The following is a 23,731-nucleotide window of genomic DNA, read 5'->3' as shown; positions in this document are numbered from 1 at the left end:
GATTGATTTGATTTGATTGATTTGCTTTTATTAGGGCGTAGTTGGAGCTCCAGGTCATCTCAGCCACACAACCCTGGAGAGAGTGAGAGAGAGATTGATTGATTGAGTACTCTATATATATTACAATATATACTGGCTTATATACTTATATACAATAGCTTACAATACAGCAAAATTATGGATGAATTTACATAATATGGACTAAGAAAATAATTATTGAACTGTATATGATATGAAAAAGCAATTTGTAATATAAACTATAGATAATAAATATATTGTTATGCATCTACATAAATTGGCGGAGCGTTTGGACATATCAATGTCCTTTCTTCGAGAATATTGAAAATATTAAGAATATTAAAAATATCCTCCCCACTAACTCTCTACCAAATGAGAGGGGGAGAGAGAGAGAGACAGAGATTCAGATTCAGATTCCTTTATTCATGTGTTTAACAAAACATAATTCAACTTACGTTCTAGCGTTAAAAATAAATACCAGAGAGAGAGAAAGAGAGATATTGATTGATTGATTGATTGATTGATTATTTGCCTTTATTAGGGCGGAGTTGGAACTACAGGTCCTCTCTACCACCCATCCATGAAGAGAGAAAGAGATTGATTGATTTTATTAAGAGAGAGAGTGTGAGAGAAAGAAATGGAAAGAACATTACAAAGTGAGTACGAAAGTACACTTATTGCAATGTAAAGCATTCCAATTAACGCCCAGGTGCTCATTTTCTTTCTCTCTCACACACAACGTGTCTGAGTAGGATTCACTTTAAACCACCAGCAACCCCTACAGATAGCATCAAAGCTCCCCGTTCATCCAATTCTGACAAATTATCGTGAATCGTGTCTAAAATCAGCCCAACTCTCCCTTGGGAGAATTCTTCTCATTGTTCTTACCGCAACAGTTATTTGTTTCTGGTTGCAGTGCTGCTTTGTCCTGTCAGCATTGTAGTAATGTGAGGTGTTAATGTTATAATTATAAGAGATTCTGACAGTCTAGAGTGAATCTAGCTGTGGCTGCTTGTGCTTCAGCCGTCTAATGTACAATTTCATGCTCTCTGGAGTCAGGAGCAAATTAAACTGGCTGGAAGTTAATAACTGCATACGAATTGCGGACGTATCAACTGTCTCGCTTTATTAAATTGATAGTACTCGTTCTTGGATTTTGAAATAATTGTGATATTGTTATTCAATTTCTATTCTATAGTTTCAGAGGTTAGATTCCCCTAGTCAGTACCTGATTAATATTTGGTAGAGAGTTAGTGGGGAGGATATTTTTAATATTATTTCCGAAGAATGGACATTGATATGTCCAAAGCTCCGCCAATTTATGTAGATGCATAACAATATGATTATTATCTATTGTATTATATTACAAATTGCTTTTTGCTTTTTCATATCTATATTATGTAAATTCATCTATAATTTTGCTGTATTGTAAGCTATTGTATATAAGTGTATAAGCCAGTATATATTGTAATCTACATAAATAAAGTACTCAATCAATTAATCAATCAATCAATCAATTAACATTGGTTTGCTATCATGTTCGTCATTAGTCCCGTCTGCCTAGAAAGCAGTCGTTAGGTCATGTCAGAGGCCCTGAAATTGATCAGTTGCGACCTGAAAACTCTGACACTAGACCTGAGCCAGCCAGGTCACTCCATATTATCATTATTAGACAGAACAGATAGCTCTTTGAGAAGATAACTTCTCCAACTCAGTATCGTTGCCACATCGTTTCCACGTTATGAGTTCAACATAATAGAACTCTCAGAATAGATAATTTCGATTAGAGAAGTTCATGATTGAATCATGCAAAAATACATTGATTACATAAATGGTAATACTGTTTCTTTTTGGTTCGTGTTTAAAAATTTCTCTAATAAGTGATTATTCTCTATTTTAAGAATAACTGAGTGTTTATTATTATTATTTTGGTATTTGGAACATCTAAATTCAAAAGAATGGTTTGTATGATATTTTTGGACTGAAAATTTTGTGGGAATCTAGAAGACATAACCTCATTTTGGACTTTTATGTTACCTAAATTGGGAGAGAAATAGTACAAGGTATTCTTGGTTTTTTCTCCCGATCTGTGCTCCATTGTAAAAAGAATAAATAAAGAATAATTCCTTGAGGAGGATAATTTACTTGAAAAATAGTTTATCATTATCAACAAAAATCAACAATTGATTATATAAAATATACCGGGGTGACTTGATTCACAGCTATTTACTATATAATGAGGTGAAAAAAGAATCATGACTGTTATGTTGTTCTATCATTTTGACTGATTTTGAAACGTGAATCTCAAACGTGAAGCATGCTTATAACCTCAGATTGAAATCGACAATAATTAACAAAAGTTGTCAGTTCTGCACTTGAATAAGCAATAAATCATCACCCAAGAAAATAGCCTGAAATTGTCCTCAATTTTAAAAGATTTTCCAGTCCCAATTTGTTGCACAAATTGTTGTTGCCCAAGTGAAAAATTTTTAGCCGTGAAAGAATGGAATGTATTTTTTAAGAGAAGATCAAGGCATTGGTTTTTGTATTTCGTTGTGATTTTACTTTCCTTGCCCTATTACCATAGGTAAGGAAAGTATTGCTTTCCGAAAAAAATTAAGGTACCCCAATTTCTAAATTTCTATACGTTTCAAGGTCCCCTGAGTCCAAAAACTGGTTTTGGGTATTGGTCTGTATGTGTGTGTGTGTGTGTGTGTGTGTGTGTGTGGTGTGTGTGTGTGTGTGTGTGTATGAGTGTATGTGCGTCTGTGTACACAATATCTCATCTCTCAATTAACGGAATGACTTGAAATTTGGAACTTAAGGTTCTTTCACTATAAGGATCCGACACGAACAATTTCGATCAAATGCAATTCAAGATGGCGGCTAAAATGGCGAAAATGTTGTCAAAAACAGGGTTTTTCGTGATTTTCTCGGAAACGGCTCCAACGATTTTGATCAAATTTATACCTAGAATAGTCATCGATAAGCTCTATCAACTGCCATAAGTCCCATATCTGTAAAAATTTCAGAAGCTCCGCCCCATCAATGCAGATAGATTCCAGATGGCTTCAGATACAATTGAAACAAAAAAAATCAAGTGGAGTAGATTGAGCATGAAAATCACTACAATCAATGTTCAGTAACCTTTTCACCTAAAATTGAAAATGAGCTTTAAATTCGAGAAAATGTGATTATTCAATTGCAAATTATTGTGATTCTATAAATCATTCACTATGAAGAGATAGCAGAACTCGTATAGTCTCCAGCGTTATTGCCCTGTCACCAGCTGGCTCAAATATTGAATAGTAGACTGAGATGCGCGGGAACACTAGCGTCAGTGATCAATTTTCATAACGGCAAGGAAAGTTGTGTGAGTGCGCCACACCAGATTTTTTAAGATATTATGTGGAATATAATTGATATTTTCAAGCTATTTCTATGCTTTGACTCTTATTGGATATGATCACATTTATTCTCATATCTCATACCTCTGAAGTTTCAATACATGGAATTATCTTACTTAGAAATTCTAAGAAAATTCTATGAAAATACAACATAATTCATGAGAATCAACTGTTGTATATTTTAAACATTCATTTAAAGATTTCTAAAAGTTATCTTTCTATGAGTATTCCCGCTCTCTCACTGCCTTTCTTTCTCCTATGTCACAGGCTAGTAAGCTCTAATCACTCATTATTCTCATTTACATTACTCACGCACAAGCATAGAGCTTATGTGGGCATCACTATACCCTATATGAAACAAATTCATGAAGAAAAGATTGGGTATTCAATTCATTCTTGAGAACAAGATATCAATCACAACCTCAAATTTTATTCATAAATCTCTTACAAATAAATATCAACGATGTGAAACGATAGCAACTCGCAGAGATAGTTTATATGTCACTACCAGTTGTGATGATCCTATACTCATTCACAAAAACTGAGTCCCATTCATGAAAAACCTGATCCCATTCATGAGAACCCAATCTCATTCATGAATCCCCAATTTCATTCATAAATTCACTCACCAATCACGTTGCCGAACGATAGCAGCTCGCATAGATAGTACCGATAGCACCACCAGTTGTGATAGCGCAGGTTCTCCCACAGATAGTCGAGCAGCAGTTTCTTCTTCTGCTTCTTCTCCACCTCGGAGCAGATACCGATGTCCAGGTCCATCATGAGTGCGTGGATCTTCCCACCTTCCCAGTGCTTCCACAGCCATCTCGGCGTGTAGAAAAGGATCGCCTGCGAAAACAAGAGAGAAAAGTTTGGTTAATAAGTGGATAGATCATGAGATTCGAGTGAGAAACATGTAGGGAGTAGCAATAGCATAGATAAAATAGACAGGTTAAGTTCTAATCTTGGATTGAAGAGTTTGGAAGATGTTTAGAACAGAATCGCCTAGAAAAACACAAACAAGTTTGGTTAGTGAGTGAATAGATTGATAGATTCAAGTAAAAAACATGTAGGGAGTAGCAATAGAATAGAATATACAATAGAGCAGGTTGAGTAGCAATAGAAGAGTTTGGAAGATGTATAGATCAGAATCGCCTAGAAAAACACAAAAAAATTTTGGTTAGTGAGTGAATAGATTGAGAGATTCAAGTAAAAAACATGTAGGGAGTAGCAATAGAATAGATAAAATAGAACAGGTTGAGTTCTAATCTCAATAGAAGAAATAGAAAGAAAAATAAAAATCTTAGTACCCTTTTTTTGAAATATTTAATCACAACATGTTCCGGACATTGATGCGATTTTCAAGTGATATGGAGTGGATAAATAAATTCTGCTAGAAGTTTCTTATTCTGATTATATGTTCATGTATTCATATGATTTCATGAACTAAAACTATAAATTGTGGATTTAAATTCGCATGATCCTATCAAAAATGGGGTTATTGGTGTCTAATTGGATTAAGTTTATTATTTTATCCCTGTTTAATTTTGCCACTTTATAAATATGAAATTATTCTTTAACATTCAGTTAACCACTTTTATTACCATAATTTAGTATTTTCATATTGGAATTTATATGGCCTGAATCTATCAAGTGTTCAGCAAATGCCGACTTTTGTGTATTATTTTTAGATTTTAGTACTTGGATATGTTCTCTGAACCTGATATGGAGATTTCTACCCGTTTGTCCGATATAGAATTTGTCACAATCACTACAGAAGTAGCTCTATACAGGAAAGAGCTCAATAGAAGAGTTTGGAAGATGTTTAGAATAGAATCGCCTAGAAAAACACAGACAAGTTTGGTTAGTGTGTAAATAGATCGAGAGATTCGAGTGAAAAACATGTAGGGGGTAGCAATAGAATATATACAATAGAACAATAGAGCAATACAGCAGGTTGATTAGCAATAGAAGAGTTTGAAAGATGTATAAACGGGATGTATGAACAGAATTGCATGCGAAAATACAGAAAAATCGGTTTAGTAAGTGGATAAATCGAGAGATTCGAGTAAAAACCATGTATAGAGTAGCAATAGAATAAAAACGTGTCAAAAACGAGGATAGAATAGCTATAGACAAAGTTGAAAATAACAGAATAATCTCGAAAAGTAGAGAGAATTTTTGTTAGTGAGTTGATAATTTACGAGGTGAAATGACAGAGATTCAAGTAGTGTTAGAAACGAAGATGACAATAGCGATAGACAAAGTTGGAGAGATTTATAGAAAAGAATCGCTTGCAACAATAGAATAATAAAAACTAACTATAAAAACTAACTTATGACGAATGAAGCGAGATCTCAGATTCAAGTCGACGGTTGGCATTTTCTTATGTTTGAATGTTTATATGTTATATGTTGCGCATTTACGGCGAAACGCGGTAATAGATTTTCATGAAATGTGACAGGTATGTTCCTTTTTAAATTGCGCGTCGACGTATATACAAGTTTTTGAAATTTTGCATTTCAAGGATAATATAGAAGGAAAAAGGAGCTCCTTCATACGCCAATATTAAATTATTCATCATAAATCAGCTGACAAGTGATTACACAGATGTGTGGAGAAGCCACATGTATTTGTATAGTCTATAGTTTCAATCAAAGACCTTGAAGAGGTAATATTATGCATCTTCAAGCTGGGTTACACCAAATTATCAACAAAATGTTAATAACTCAATCCTTATAGATTATATAGATTGAACGCAAGTTGACATCATGTGTATGAAAAGTTGTTCAATCTAAATGATCTATAAGGATTGAGTTATTAACATTTTGTTAATAACTTTTGTCTAATCGCAGCTTTAAAGTTTGGTTCCAATATTTTGTTTTGCAGTCATGGTATTATATGCGTGTCCATCAGTATCAATATTCTCACATTCGAAAAAAACTAATTAATAGGTGATTAAAATAAACAAATGAACTAAATGGCTGAAGAAATTATAATATTTTTGATTGAAAAGATTAATTTCATTAGATGGAAAGATTATCACGGAACTGGATGAATATTATATAAATTCTGGAATAGAAATATATCTTATTCATTGTTTAAATTAACATAAATATTAATGAATTATGGAATACAAATTCAAACGTGAACTGATTTTGTTAACATTTAAAACAGTTGACATCAGGTACTTGTGGATGAGAATACTGCGTGAGGTCTATGTTAACAGAACTAATAGTTGGAAATAGATTAGCACACAATATTTCAATAGAGTAACAGGACTGATAAATCACTCTGTAAATAGTTGTAATATCCCTATTTGTAAGTTTTCGTGATCAATCATATGACATAATAGACAATAATATCAACTTTTGTGAGCATAACAATCACATCACATCAACTTGTAATTCCCATCTAAAACTACAACCTCCAGAGTTTATGGATCAATTACTAGCAACAAAAACCTCCCAACCACACAGTCTTACTTTAGGCTACTGGAACACACAAATCACTTGGGTACCAACACTCCCCCCTCTACTACACCACCCCCGCCCCAACCGTGACCACAACCTCGCGAAAAGAGATACACCTTTGTTACAGCGTTAAATCCCCGCAGCACAGGCCAGCACCGCTAAACAATATGTAACATACAAGCTCTCCAAAACTAATACACTGCACATAGGCTACGTTTTATGTGTTGCTCAATTCACTATGAAATGTCAGTTTCTCTTTATAAATAACACTATAGCGAGGTCCACGTTATAATGGCAGTGAAGAAAGATAGCAGAACAACGTTCCCGAGCCTCTGTCTTGTCAATGCCTTCTATAGACGGTAGCTGATACAGGTTTATTGATGTAATTAACTGTTCATTCTCGTTTAAAATGATCAATTATACTATTAAACGAGCAATTTCTGTTTATATGTTCATATGTTTAGATGTTTAGATGTTTGGATGTTCAGATGTTTAGATATTTATATTTTTGTATCCAACCGATCTCGAAAACGGCTCTAGCGATTCTCACGAGATTCAGAACATATAGTAGGTTTATAATATAACAATTCGATTGCACTAGTTTCATCCCGTGGGAAAACTCGCAGAAGGACATTAAAAGGTTAATTATTATTCATCCTTGGAAAAACAGCTGATAATAATTATTTCGTCGTCTGTTGATGATGGAAGTGAGTGAGCGAGTTCATGTGTGTGAGACTGTGTCAAAATTATGACTCAGCTGTTGAACTTTTGTAATCATTCAATCAGGTGAAGGTTGCAAAAAAGCTGAGCTTTTTTCAATCCTGATTAATTCCAGTGGAAATCCTTTTGAAATGGTCTTCTCTGATTTGATTCACGTGAAATTAATCAGGATTAAAATTTAACCGGCTTTTGTGCAACCGGGCCTTTGTGAGGGAAATTTGTGCATGCCTCTGGGAATTAATATCAATTTACTGTGATTAGATAGAACATTCTGTATGAACTATGAATGTTATTATAATTTATTCTTTCATAATAAATTGTTATGCTTTTGTACTCCAGAGCGAAGCTCGGTCACCGATATTATTTTATTAAGCAAGAAATTATATTTTTCAATAACTTCATGATTAAGATGAAATATTTTGATAATTGATTATTAATTCTACATTGTTGAGACGATCTGGCAACAGAGCAAAGCGAGAAAGAGATAGCGCTATCAGCTTTGTAATAAATTCATAATTAAGATGAAATATTTTGATAATTGATTATTAATTGTACATTGTAAAAAGGCGATCTGGCAACAGAGCAAAGCGAGGAAGAGATAGCGCTATCAGCTTTGTAATAAATCATATTAAGAGAAATATTTTGATAATGATTATTAATTGTACATTGTTGAAAGACGATCTGGCAACAGAGCAAAGCGAGGAAGAGATAGCGCTATCAGCTTTGTTGAATGATAAACAAGGATAGCAATACCATTATCAATCAAACACTGCCATTATAACGTGGAACTCTCTATAGGGCTAGGTGGATAAGGAAGGATAGTGAAGGACAGGGAAGGAGTTGTAGACACTATAGGGAGGAATAGTAGACTATAGGGAGGAACAGAGAGGGAAATGTTAGTGATAGAGATAGAGGGTTAGAGATAGAAAGGGAAAGAAGAAGCTGTTTGGGTATAGAAGGATGGGATAGGGCAGCGACTGTGAAATCTTCATTAAGATTCAGTAGAAATTATATGGAGAAATATTGTTTTCATTCCTCCTTTTCCACCACCTTCTATATTAGTAGATAGCTGTGATTGAGATTGTGAAGAGATAGCGCTATGAACTTTGTTGAATGATAGACAAGGATAGCAATATCATTGCTAATCAAACACTGTCATTATAACGTGGACCTCACTATAATGCTTCCCGTTTAAACAATGCTGACAGTTGAAGGTGAATCCAAAAAATATAGGTGGTGATAATGTTAGAGTCTGTAATACAACTATCCTGTGGTGAATAAAGTAAGGCCTCCACACTCTAGTCAACCAACACACCAAGTAAGGCCCCACACACTAACACTACTGTTGTATGTATTACATACTAATGATGTAACGTACATAATACCCTGAAACTAACGAACACTTTTGTGTTATTGTGTTACTCTCTCACACTCACGTGGTGTTATTAGATATGTTACTCTCTCTCTCTCTTTGGTAGAGAGTTGGTGGGGGGATATTTTCAATATTCTTTCCGAAGAATGGACATTGATATGTCCAAAGCTCCGCCAATTTTATAGATGCCTAACATATAATTATCTAAGTTATATATTACAAATTGCTTTTTCCTCCACCTACTGTCCTAAAGTACTTACTTTACTCCCTGAAACCTAATATTAAAGTGTCACTTTTTCGCTCTCGGTAGTAAAAAACAGAAAAACTCCCTAGGGAGTAAAAGTGCCTCCATTAAAATAACATGGGAGCATCTCTATTTTGAAACCTACATTGTAATAGGTTAGAAGGTCGAAGCTCAGATGAAAAGCATAATAGAGGTGTCTGTCATTGAGTCAACTGAATTCAATACCACAACCAGAAATTTGATTAACTCATGAAATATATGTTTATATGATAATTATTATATTCTTAATATTAGTAGACATAAAAATTTATACAATTTTTAAAATATTTTATTCTATTCAAAATACCAGCCAACAAATATTTTTGATCTGCAATTCAAATCTGAACCGCGTGATCTGGAGTCAGCCATTTTTGGTAGCTGCTCAGCTGATATAATTGTTACAACTTTTGCCGATAGATAGCGCAATCGGCAGGGCCAATCAAACGACCAGTTTTTAGGTTTTAGATTTAGGTTATGTTGTTAGGAATCATTGTCACCAATACGTAAGTTATTAGAATGATTTTATTTGCATTTCTATGAAAAAATGTAGATGGAGGAAAAATGTTGTGCACATCACGAGCGAAAAATACTTTTTCTCCCTCAGGAAAATTGCTGCCCTCGGCTTCGCCTCGGGCTTCAAACTTTTTCCCACAGGGAGAAAAAGTCGTACTTTTCACTCTAGATATACAAATAACTATTTCATATCATATACAGTTCAATAATCATTTTCTTAGTCTATATTATGTAAACTCATCTATAATTTTGCTGTATTGTAAGCTATTGTATATAAGTGTATAAGCCAGTATTTATATTGTAATCTACATAAATAAAGTACTCAATCAATCTCTCACTTGTGTAGTGTTATATAGATATGTTTCCCTCTCTCTCACACTTGTGTAGAGTTATATACATATGTTACTCTCTCTCTCTCTCTCACACACTTGTGTAGTGTTATATACATATGTTACTCTCTCTCTCACACACTTGTACAGTGTTATATAGATATGTTTTTCTCTCTCTCACAAACTTGTGTAGTGTTATATAACTTACATATGTTACTCTCTCTCACACTTTTTGTAGAGTTATATAGATATGTTACTCTCTCTCTCTCACACTTGTGTAGTGTAATATAGATATGTTTTTCTCTCTCTCACACTTGTGTAGAGTTATATACATATGTTACTCTCTCTCACACTTATGTGGTGTTACATAGATATACAATTCTCACACACTTGTGTAGTGTTTTGTGTAGAATGAGATAATTTTCGAGTGTAGCGGGTTTAGGTCTCAGGAGATTCCAGAGTGCGCGAGCCTATAGCATTGCGGTGAATGATATTGTTGTACCCTTTGTGTGGGACAATACACGTTGGGGCCATGGCACACTAGTGATATTTTTGTGATACCAAACTGGCACATATTCCGTATCATTTAATTTGGATTATCGACTGATCTAGTGAGTTTAGGCTGAATAATGATCTTCTTCTACTATCAAAGGCCTCTGATAACTCCGAATCTCTGTTGAAGGAGAAGGAGAAAGAACAGGATAAGTTAGAAAGAATGAGAAAAGAAGGATGATGAGGGTATCATCCGCAAAAAAGGAAAAATAAAAGTATAAAGTGCGGTCCACGTTATAATGGCAGTGTTTAATAATGCTATTGCTATCCTTGTCTATCATTCAACAAAGCAGATAGCGCTATCTCTTTCTCGCTTTGCTCTGTTGCCAGATCGTCTTCTAACAATGTAGAAATGATAATTCATTTACAAAATATAATTTCTTGCTTAATAAAATATTGACAATTTCAAACGAGAATGAACAGTTACTATTACATCAATAACCTGATCAGCACCTGTAGAAGACATTGACAAAACAGAGGATCGGCAACGTTTTTCTGCTATCTTTCTCCACTGCCATTATAACGTGGACCTCACTATGGAGATCACCTCCTGTGATGAGGTCCACGTTATAATGATACCGTTTGATAAACATTGGTGAAGCATTGTTGTGGGCAAATCAGAGAATCGGCAACTCTGTTCTCTTATCTTTTTTCAACATGGACCTCACAATTGGAACTAATCTCTGTACTTTCGTTCTTGTTAATCTCCTCCTCTTTTTTCTCCTTCTCATTCAATTTGTTTTTCTTCTTATCACATCATTTTCCAATATTTTACTTCTCTATTTTTCTCTCCTTTTCTAACGATTCCTTCTATTCGATTATTTGCCACACAACGAACTTCTATTTTTTTTTGTGTAGTTGAGAAGTTGATATTGTGGTAGTTAATCATATTGAATGAAAAAGACTAAGAAATTGTCAAAAAACCACTGATTTATTGATAATTAGAAAGACCGGTTTCGGTTATTACACCATTGTCAATTTCTGATAAACTAAAACTGAATACAAGAGCAGCAGAATCTATACTAGTAGGCGAGTACTGCTATTGGTCGAGGGCATGAACGCCTGTCATTGGCCTAGCTAGACAGTCTCCTCCCCCTGAACGGTGTCACAAAATGGCGGCTTAAGCAACAGAATCGTCATGATAATAAATTTTTTTTCAACTTCTCCTAGATCAAATACTTCTCCTTTACCTTATTTTTTCTCTCCCTTTCATTTCGATGATGTACTTATTGTATGAATCAAATTATATTTTTCTTCAAAATTAGCACACTGTACTATCTTATCCTATTTCTATATTTCTACCTTGTTCGCTATTTCTCTCCTTTTCTGTAGAGTGAATTCCATTTTTTACTCCTAAACTACATCTCTCTCTTTTCTCTTCTCACATTTCTTTCCCAATTCACTTTTCTTCATACGTTCTCCTTGTTCCTCAAATTTTCACTTCCATTTTTCTATGCCCCATCTGCTGCTTCCTATCTTCTACTAGTTCACTTCAAATAATGTCATTCCATTTTGTATTATTCATTTTGATGATTATGTTACTGAATATTTCAGTTATTATTGTATTAATGATTCGAAGTATTTCAAGTTATTTTGTATTTTGTATATTTGTATTTTGGCAAAATGAAGATTTTGATTTTCATTGTTACCAGATCATCGATTCCACTTTTATATCTTCCATATTCACCCCATTTCCCATCCATTCCCTTCTTCACTCACGTGTATTTCCACTTCTGGTTTTCCTCGTTCCCTCAATTATTTCAATTCCTCTTGCTATAGTGAGGTCCACGTTATAATGGCAGTGAAGAAAGATAGGAGAACAACGTTGCCAATCCTCTGTCTTGTCAATGCCTTCTATAGACGGTAGCTGATACAGGTTTATTGATGTAATATTAACTGCTCATTCTCGTTTGAATATTCAATTATTTTTTATTAAGCAAGAAATTATATTTTTCAATAATTTCATAATGAGTTTCCACAATTAAGATGAAATATGTTTTTAATTAATTATAATTCTGCATTGTTAAAAGACGATCTGGTAACAGAACAAAGCGAGACAGAGATAGCGCTGTCCGCGCTTCTATAGACGGTAACTGATACAGGTTTATTGATGTAATATTAACTGTTCATTCTCGTTTAAGTAATAAATTATATTTTATCGAGTGAGAAATTATATTTTTCAATAATTTCATACTAAAGATGAAATATTTGATAATTTATTTCAATTCTACATTGTTAAAAGCCGATCTGGTAACAAAACAAAGCGAGACAGAGATAGCGCTGTCCGCGCTTCTATAGACGGTAACTGACACAGTTTTATTTTATAATTTTTTTTATTCAATTCTTCACGTAAAAATCACAAAAGCAGAGCTAGGCTCTAGTGATGTGTGAAATGTCATTTAATTATTCAAAATGGGAAAAAGAAAGAGAAAAAAAAACCCTGAATGTGGATCACTTATAAACCCATTGTCATACCCCAACCCAAGGCAAACCATATATGATATAATATTAACTGTTCATTCTCGTTTAAAATAATCAATCATATTTTATTGAGCAATAAATAATATTTTTCAATAATTTTATAATGAGTTTCCACGATTAAGATGAAATATTTTGTTAATCAATTATCAATTCTACATTGTTAAAAGCCGATCTGGCAACAGAGCGAAACGAGAAAGAGATAGCGCTATCCGATTTCTTGAATTATAAACAAGGATAGCAATACCATTGCTAATCAAACACTGCCATTATAACGTGGACCTCACTGTATAAGGTAACATGTTGCCAGACCGTTTTTATGAAGGAAAGCCGTAAAATTGGTTAGGAGGGGTGTACTTAAAAAGGGTGACTGTCCCCCCATACCAGCCGGCAATGTTCCAGGGATGGTTTGGGTGTTTTTGGGGGTGTTTATGGTGTGAGAAGGGGTCTCGTACCCCAATTTTGGGGGCGATTGAGGGTGAGAAAGGGTTCGCACCCCATAAACGCCGGTCCTCAACTTATGACAGCCAATTACTTATCAGCTGTGAACTTAGACCATATGACCATGTGACCATGTGACCTGTGAGCCTGTGAACTTGACTGCTATATTGTCAGTTTCATTTTATACTTTCAGTAATTTTACCCATACAACAAATGCTGACAAATTAAAGTGAATATCGTTATAACGACAAAATGCGAACGCGTGTACTAATCAACTCGCGCCGTAAATTTCTACATGGCTCCAATTTTTCACCAAGTTTTCCCCCCTCGCCAGGGCTTTTCCAGCACTTTTCATCCCTCTCTGTTGAGCCGGAAAATGGCTCAATTTAGTCGAACGTCTGTTGAATTGTTTGTAGGTGCCATTGTGATGGAAACGGTCTGTGGGTCATATTTTGTCTTTAAAGGAAAATGAGAATTATTTTATTTATCTAAAAATAGCACAATAACATAAGAGAATTGAGTTATTTAATTTGTTAGTTAGCAATTTGTATTTAGTTAGTGGAATTTGATTGTATGGAAAGTGATGTTGTGGTTTCTCTGAATGATTAGAAAAAAGACTCATCTATTTCACTATCCATGACTAAGTTAATAATCCGTTACACTATCCGACACTACAGTGTTGTTGAAAATAGTTGAAATAACGAAAAAAATTGATGCTGTCGGTAACACTAAGTCTTTGAAGGAAAATCACTAACTTATCATCGAAACAAAACATTTTCACAGTATTATAAAGATTTTAAAGATTTTAAACTTTTAATGATTCTTTCTTTGCGGATGCTAATCTTTTCCATAAAATGTAATTTATATTTATGTTTGTAAACTGTATTTTAAATGCAAATAAATTTTATTTGATTTGAAAAAAAAGATTCGTTCTGTGTTTAGATTCACTTCGAACTGTCATAATTTTTAATAGATAATATCCATGGTTGCTATTGATGTGAGGGGTGTTGGTCTACAGCAATTTCTAAAAATCATCCATCATTGATCGATTTCAATAACTGAAATTACGAGATGAATAGAACCATATGCATATATTTATATTACTAGTCATCATTATTATCCGTATTATTCTCATGAATATAAAGAAATTTAGGATATAACATTGTGTTGAGTTTGAGTTGAGTTTGAGTTGAGTTCTAGTTGAGTTTGGGTTGAGTTTGAGTTGAGTTTAAGTTGAGTTCTAGTTGAGTTTGGGTTGAGTTTGAGTTGAGTTTAAGTTGAGTTCTAGTTGAGTTTGGGTTGAGTTTGAGTTGAGTTTAAGTTGAGTTCTAGTGGAGTTTGGGTTGAGTTTGAGTTGAGTTTAAGTTGGCTTTGAGTTGTGGAGGAGTGAGGAGAGGAGGAGGAAGAGAAGGAGGAGCAGGATGAGGAGTAGCAAGAGGAGGAGAAGGAGGAGGAGAAGAAGATGTAGAAGAAGAAGAAGAACAATAGGGAAAGACAGAAAAATGGGAAATAAGGGTGAAGAGACGATAAAAGAAAAAAGAAGAGAACATTATTAATTCAATAGGATGGGAGATGAGGTGAAGACAGGAGAAGCAAAAGAATAAGAAGAGAAGAAGAAGAAGAAGAAGAAGACAGGAGAAGAAGAAGAAGAAGAAGAAGAAGAAGAAGAAAAAGAAGAAGAAGAAGAAGAAGAACTTGGAGAAAACAGGAGATCTGAAGACAGGAAACTGAGAAGTAGGTGAAGTTGGAGTAGAAAGCGTAGAAGGTCGAGTAGGAAGTAGTTAAGTTTCAGTTGAGTTTGAGTTGAGTTTGAGCTTGAGTTGAGTTTGAGTTCGTTTTAAGTTAAGTTTGAGTTGACTTTCAGTTGAGTTTGAGTTAAGTTCGAGTTTAATATTTGTTGATTTCAAGTTTAGTTTGAGTTTGATTTGAGTTTTAGTTTAGTTCTAATTGAGTTTGAGTTTAGTTGATGCAATCAAAGCCAAGACGCCAAACCAGCCCATCACCTTAACCTAGATAGAAGTGCATTCAGCCCTCGCTGTACTGAAGTGCATTAAGCTCTCACTGCACCGAAGTGCAATTGCATCTAATTGCATCCATCAAAATCTGCATACACATTGCGATTTCTTGGCGTTTGTTTATCTACAACTGCAGCCGCCTTCTTTGCTAATTTGGAGTTGGGAGCGTGTCAAGAATTTATTGTAAGATGTACAATTCTTTGATATACGAGCAGAAATTAATTTCATAATCAAGGAATTATCTCTTACAGCAGTGATTTGGATGGCGTCATCATAACAGAATATGATAATATCATAGAGAAACAATAGCGTAAGTAGATATCCCATGGTATAGGGAACTTATGTCGCAACTTTTACTGTTATCTCAAGCCGATTACTGTCGATTATTGTCAATTTTTACTGTTTTGTTGGGGTGATAGTGTATGAACGGCACAATTTGAGAGACTATCAGCGTCACACAGTTGCATAGGAAAGAACTACGTGAACTATCGGCTTGGATAACAGTTAAAAGTTGCGACATAACGCCTATACCATGACATATCTACTTATGCTATCGTTTCTCTATGATAATATGTTCACCAAGTTCACTTTCTTGTCCAAGGGTTTGATTCTATATTCTTTTAGAGACTTTCTACTTATTGATTGATACAATAAGTACATCATCGAAATGATAGGGAGGGAAAAAATAAGGCAACCTTGTGCTATTCCTCTCCCAAATTTAGATAAGGTTACACATAGTCTGAAAAAGATCAAGTCTGGTAGTTGTTCACAGAATTATTTCCACAAAGTTAACTTTTTATTTTGGATGCTTCAATATTTTCATTCAAAGTTTTCATTCGATTTCATCTGCTATCGCCACTCACATCACTATACGACGAGGAATACTTCAAGAATAGTTCTTAACCTTCCGGCAGTCGCGCTGTTGTAAAAAGTACAACAGTGTCAGTTTTGCTGCACAAAACTATTGAATGGGGTGGTGTCAGTGAATGAGTCACCTATGCATTCCAAAACTTTCTCCCCATCACTCCACTGAGTTGCAGTATCAACCGAGCAATGGTTCAGTCTTTAGGTGCCATTTAGTCACGACAGTGCATAAGTCTGTTTTCTTCCTCCCCTCCATTTCTCCCTTCCTCTTTTTCCTCATCATTTCTCTCTTCTTTTCTTTGCCTGCCTATTACATGGGAAACCATAGTTGGTAGGTATCTTCCCCTCTTTTTTTTCTTCTCCAACACACCCAACCACAAAGCCCATGGTTTTTCTATATTTGTAACATTTTATTGTATTTTATTTGTTTTGTAACTCTTTGTTATTTTGTTTTGTTTGTAATTCTTTGTTATTTTGTTTTGAGTGTTTTTTGAGTAGTGCATATGATAGGGAAACAGACTGCCAAAGACCAATAACACAGAATTGTTGGCTTTTCTTGGTGTACCTTATTGGGCTACGAAAAGGTAATCATGCAAATGTTCATAGGCGTAAAATTATCCAATGAGATAGAAATATTGAATACAATTAATTAATATGTTATGTTATTTATTGATTATTATTATGAGAATATTGTTGAACTGCAGGCCTGCACAGTAGTACACTTTTTTATAACTGGTAAGCGCCACATTTTTTTTTTTTTTGGTTCTAATGTTATTGTGTATAGTGTAATATGTTAGTATTTTAATAATGTTAAACTGATACTGAAGTTCTCTTTCCTTTTTTTTCTTGTCTTTTTAGTTTTTTTACTCTTCTTAATTTTCTTACTTATTTAAACACTTATTTTTTATTTTAAGTAGTTTTTTTCTGCCCAAACAGGTTTTTGTAACCTTTGGGATTATTTTCCATATAAATATTGATTTTTGTAATATTCTTCAGGGTATGATTGTGATTTTTAGTTATATGTTAATTATTTCAGTGACTATGGTAATTTCATGCTCTGTAGACTATATATTGTGAAAATGGAGAATAAATTGATTTGATATGTTTTGACAGTAACAGAGTACATAACACATAAAAATTGGATGTTGTAAAAATTACAACACGCGACTGCTCGTGTGATTGAGTAGGGCGCGACTTTCGGATGGTTAATCTTGAACAGACTTCGCTGGAAATCCTCTCAACGAGTGCAATGTACAATCTTATCATATCCTTGATTATGTAGGAAGTAAAAACACTCAACAACAAAGTTATCGATCTAATCATTGACTTCCACCTATATTCACGTTTTTCGAGCAAGGATCTCATTGATTCATTTATTCGTGGACAGAATCACAAATCATATAAATATGATTAGGAAGGAACAACAGGCTTGGCCCAAATTCATCCCATTCCAAAATTTTGATAATGATCCAAGAATCAATTCCTTATTTGGAAGACATCTTATCTCACATCCACTCTTGAATACCAACCCAACCCAACCCACGATTTCGATCCCAGAATACGAAAATAATTGACTGTCCTACTACAAGGTTGGGGTTGGTCACATTGAATTTGATAGTGAGTAGACTGAACAGAGAGGGGGGAACTGAGAGGGGTAATTCACGGGGGTAAGGGTAGTGGGGCAATTGAGAGGCCTTGCAATAAACGGGGGACTAACGACTGTTCACTGTTTGTAAATGACCGCAGTAAACGTATATGCGCGCGCATTCACGGAGTGCATGTGCATGCGAAAGTGCATATCTATGCAAGTGTTAAGCGGATAACTGACTAGTGACGATGGTAGTACGAGAAAGCTGTTACTATGGTGTGTATAAGCGGCTTCATACGATTATTTTAATATACGCACTGGCGTGTTATGTGTCAACTATTAGCTTGCCACGGTTGAACTTCGGTGAACAACTGTGATGATTGAGTAATAATTAAGAGCTCACTCAATATAAAATAGTTGGAGAAATTGATTATCGAGCTTCATAACCAATCGAATGAGTTCAATTGTATTGAAATTGAGTTAGGATTCAACTACGTACTCTAGAACATGGTACGCCATACTGGAGTGATTTATTCTCTAAAACTCATTTATTCTCTATAAAACTCTTTTGGTAGAGAGTTAGTGGGGAGGATATTTTTAATATTCTTCCCAAAGAATGGACATTGATATGTCCAAAGCTCCGCCAATTTATGTAGATGCATAACAATATAATTATCTATAGTTATTATATTACAAATTACTTTTTCATATCATATACAGTTCAATAGTTATTTTCTTAGTCTATATTATGTAAATTCATCTATAATTTTGCTGTATTGTAAGCTATTGTATATAAGTGTATAAGCCAGTATATTTGTAATCTACATAAATAAAGTACTCAATCAATCAATCAATCAATCAATTCTCTAAAACGGCTCTAACGATTTCCACGAAATTTGGAACATGGTAGGTTTATGATATAAAAATTCGATAGCACTAGGTCTCATCCCTGAGAAAACTTGCTGAGTCAATTCCACACAGAAAACACGCAACATGTAGAGGATTTCTGTAATCTTATCAAACATCAGGGCTTTGACCTTCATAATTATATAATTATGTTTTTCATGATACTTTTATGTCTTTTTCTATACATTTCCAGGAACTTAAAAACTCTGCTCTAGGGAAAATGTGGAATCACATATCGAGCAGCCGACAGCAACTTTTAAATGAAGAACATCCTAGTTCCCGACTACAGATCCATAGTAATAAGTGATTTTATTGTAACTAACTATTGTAATAATTGTAAATTATCTAATATTTCATGTGATTGATGTAGTAGTTTTAGTTTTTTTTGGGGGGGGGGGGAAATAAAAAATTATTCTTTTTGTGTAGTTGAGAAGTTGATATTGTGGTAATTATTCGGAGATTGACAATGGTGTAATAACCGAAACCAGTCTTTCTAATTATCAATAAATCAGTGGTTTTTTGACAATTTCTTAACCTTTTTCATTCAAAACAATTATCCATTTATTTATTAACCTTAGTCTTGAAGGTACATTCCAACCCACACAAGGGAAAGTGAGATTATTAAAGCAGTTGTCAGTTAATGTAGAAAGTATGAAAACAACTAGATCCTCAAAATTCAAAAATTATAAATTCAAAATTTTTTTTGTTTTGAATTTTGAGGGTATAGTTGTTTCCATTCAACCTACACATTGGAAAATGAGATTAAAACAGTTGTCATATTATATTAAGCGAGCAATTTCTGTATATTTGTTTATATTTTTATATCTGGTTATCTGGTTACTTTTATATTTTTGTATCTGGTTATTTATGTTCAACGTATCTCGAAAACGGCTTTAACGATTTTCACGAAATTTGGAGCATAGTAGGTTTATTATATAAAAATTCGATTGCACTAGGTCTCAACCTTGGGAAAACTCGCTGAACGATAGGATAATTCATCCTTGGCTGAAACAGCTGAGACTTTCGTCGTCTGTGGATAGTAAGAAGTGAGCGAGTGATTCTGTGGAAAATCAAAATATCGCATCCCCGAAATTCATATGCTGACCTTAGAGCAGTTATAGGATAGACATGGCCCGTTGTATATTCATACTGAAAGTCGATGAAGCCAACATCTACTGCCATATCACCATATCGTGACGTCAGCATCCGATAGAAAACAATGTAAACAAACTCTGCGGAAAAGTTTTCTTTCCAATGCTGACGTCACGATATGGTGATATGGCAGTAGATGTTGGCTTCAGAGGCTAGACTTTTCAGCGTGTCTATTCTTTAACTGGTCTAAGAAGTTGACATATAGCCAACTGTAAAATATAAACACGATCATTTTAAGGAATTGTGCTCTGTTTATCGATAAATAAAAATCTGGTGTGGCGCACTCACACAACTTTCCTTGCCGTTATGAAAATTGATCACCTGACGCTAGTGTTCCCGCGCATCTCAAGTCTACTATTCAAAGATTTGAGCCAGCTGGTGACAGGACAATAACGCTGGAGGCACACATGAGGTCTGCTATCTCTTCATAGTGACTGATTAATAGAATCAATAATAATTTGCAATTGAATAATCACATTTTCTCGAATTTCGAGCTTATTTTCAATTTTAGGTGAAAATGTTACTGAACATTAATTGAAGAGATTTTCATGCTCAATCTTTTCCACTTGAAATTTTTTGTTTAAATTATATCTGAAGCCTGATAATTGAGAATCTAAAATCAAACTTTGCATAGATGGAGCGGAGCTCCTGAAATTTTTTCAGGTATGGGACTTGTGGCAGTTGATAGAGCTTATCAATTACTATTTTAGGTATGAATTTGATCAAAATCGTTGAAGACGTTTTCGAGAAAATCGCGTTAAACCCTGTTTTTGACAACATTTTCTCCATTTTAGACGCCATCTTTAATTGCATTTGATTGAAATTGTTCGAGTCGGATCCTTATATTGTAAGGACCTTAAGTTCCAAATTTCAAGTCATACCGTTGAAGGGGAGATGAAATATCATGTACACAGACGCAACATACACTCTACACACACACACACACACACACACACACACACACACCACACACACACACACACACACACACACACACACACACACACACACCACACCACACACACACACACACACACACACACACAGACCAACACCAAAACCACTTTTTGAACTCAGGGACCTTGAAACGTATAGAAATTTAGAAATTGGGGTAACTTAATTTTTTTCGGAAAGCAATACTTTCCTTACCTATGGTAATAGGGCAAGCAAAGTAAAATAAACGAGCGAAGCTAGGTGCCCCGATATTGGAAGATGATGTAAGAAAAGTGTATGAAGGCTAGATATACACACATCAATTTTTGTTTGTACGTTTTTTTGCTGTCCTTATAAAATTCTATTAGATTGGACAGATGATGTCAAACAGATGATGTTTGTCAAGTTCAGTTCAATCTGATAAGGACCTCAAAAAATCGAACGTCCAAATCGATGTGTTTCTAACAAGCTTTAGGAGACAACTTTGAGATTAATTATTGGATTTTTCACTTCATGATTGAATACTTTTGAGGTTATTATAACCTGAGTTTGAGGCCCGCATGCAGATACTTAGTTTAAACGGAGAAATGTCAGCTGTCCGTTTAAACCCCGTATGAAACACATTATTATGAATGCACCATATCTACAAGTAAACGTGGTTTAGCATTAAACGTAGAGTTTGCGTTTGATCCAGAAGTATAATACTTTACCTTGGTTTTTCAAAATCGCTCAGTTATCTCAAACATTAAAAAAAATCCTATGTTACCAATATCCTGAAAGTTACCATATGACCCAAGAAGTACTCTACTTTACCTTGGTTTTTCAAACTCGTTATTATCTCAAACATTAAAAAAATCCTATGTTACCAATATCCTGAAAGTTACCATATGACCCAAGAAGTACTCTAATTGACCTTGGTTTTTCAAAATCGCTTAATCATCTCAACATTGAAAAATCCTGGAAAAAAAGGAAGTTATTACTTAGATTTATGGGACTTAAACGCAGTTTAAAACAGGCTCAAGATGTGATTTCATGCATACAAGACTAAACAAAGAACAAGAAAGATACACAGACTAGTAGAGTGCAAGGCGCTAAGTAGGCAATCTGGCAATAAAGCTGAGAGGATTATTGACCCAGTTCTTGTTCGGTTGGTGAGGGGGGGGGGGTTTGTGTAAGACTTGATCCAGGGGTAAGTGGGGGAAAATTGTGAAGGCATTGGGCCAATTACAAAACACGTGAGCCTAAGCGGTGGCCCGTCGTTCAATTCTAACCGACAATAATTTAAAGTTTTGTGTCTCCACGACGCTTGAGTTCGCGCCAAAAGTTTCTTTCTGATACCTCACTCATTCTTTCTCTCTCTCACACCTAGTCACCCACTCTTCATATTTATATCTCACTATCTCCTTCTTCTCCTCCTCCTCCTCTCTCACTCTTTCACCCGCTCTCTCTCTCATTCTCTCTTTTCCTCTCTCAATTTTCCTTACACTCTCTCTCAATTATCCTCAATCTCTCTCTCTCAATTTTCCTCTTTCTCTATCTCAATTTTCCTCACACTCTCTCTCAATTATCCTCACACTCTCTGTCAATTTTCCTCACACTCTCTCTCAATTTTCCTCACTCTCTCAATTTTCCTCTTTCTCTCTGTCAATTTTCCTCACTCCCTCTCTCAATTTTCCTCACTCCCTCGTTCAATTTTCCTCACACTCTATATCAATTTTTCTCACACTCTCTGTCAATTTTCCTCAATATCTCTCTCTCAATATTAATTACCCACTCACTCTCTCTCTCTTTCACTGTATCTTCCACTCTCTCATCTCAACCATCTCTTTTTCTTCTTTCATTCTTCTTCAATTCCATCTCATGCCTGTATGAAGTTCAATTATATCTCAAACTCCCCCTTCCTCCCACTTTTTCTTGTTATCACCCCTCTTTATCTTCTTATTTCACTGTCTCTTTGACACTCTCCTTTTCCTTCTCTCTCTCTATTCTCATGTTATCATCTCTCTTCATGTTTTCATTTCTTTCCATCTCAAGCCTGTATTTAGTTCACTTATGTCTCCCACTCTCTCTTTCTTCCTCTCTCTTTTTTCTCGTTATCACATCTTCTTATCTCACAATTTCACTGTCTCTCTCACTATCTCCTTCTTTATTAGTCTCTCTCTGTCTTCTTATGTTATCATCCCTCTTCAAAATTCCATTTTTTTCCATCTCATGCCTGTATAAAGTTCACTTTTATCTCTCACTGTCTCCTTTATCCTCTTTCTCTGTTTATTGTTGTTTCCATCTTTCTCCATTCTCCCATTTCTTTCTTTCTCATGCCTGTATAAAGTACACTAGTATCTCTCACTCTCTCCTCATTCCTCTCTCCTTCTTCCTACCTCTTTCTTTGTTATCACCTCTCTCTATCATCTCATTTTTCCTATCTCATGCCTGTATGAAGTTAACTTATATCTCTCACTTCCTTCTCCTTCATCATTCTCTTTCCCTCATCATGTCTGCTTATTCTCTATCTCTTTCTATCCCATGTCTGTATCAAGTTCACCAACTGAAAGAAAAGATAACAGCGGCCAAAGATGTTATTGGTTGCAATTATGGGGTGGTGTGTGTGCAGATCTGGTGAACAACGTCATAGCCACCTCTAATACAAGGCCCCGTCCTACGATATTGCAACATCGCAGTGTAGGCCT

The 23,731-nt window shown here is 34.8% G+C and overlaps 1 protein-coding gene across 1 annotated transcript in view; it reads right to left on the bottom strand.

The window, feature by feature from the left end:
* LOC111045339 (innexin shaking-B-like) overlaps positions 1-23,731 on the bottom strand; it is a 45,520-nt gene that overhangs the window by 234 nt on the left and 21,555 nt on the right. The window contains 1 exon segment of the mRNA XM_039431820.1: positions 4,055-4,274. Coding sequence (XP_039287754.1) covers positions 4,055-4,274 — 220 coding nt within the window.

The sequence above is a fragment of the Nilaparvata lugens genome, chromosome 7, assembly GCF_014356525.2.
Source record: "Nilaparvata lugens isolate BPH chromosome 7, ASM1435652v1, whole genome shotgun sequence".
In the NCBI taxonomy this organism is placed as follows: domain Eukaryota; kingdom Metazoa; phylum Arthropoda; class Insecta; order Hemiptera; family Delphacidae; genus Nilaparvata; species Nilaparvata lugens.
This window is presented reverse-complemented; position numbering and strand designations above follow the sequence as displayed.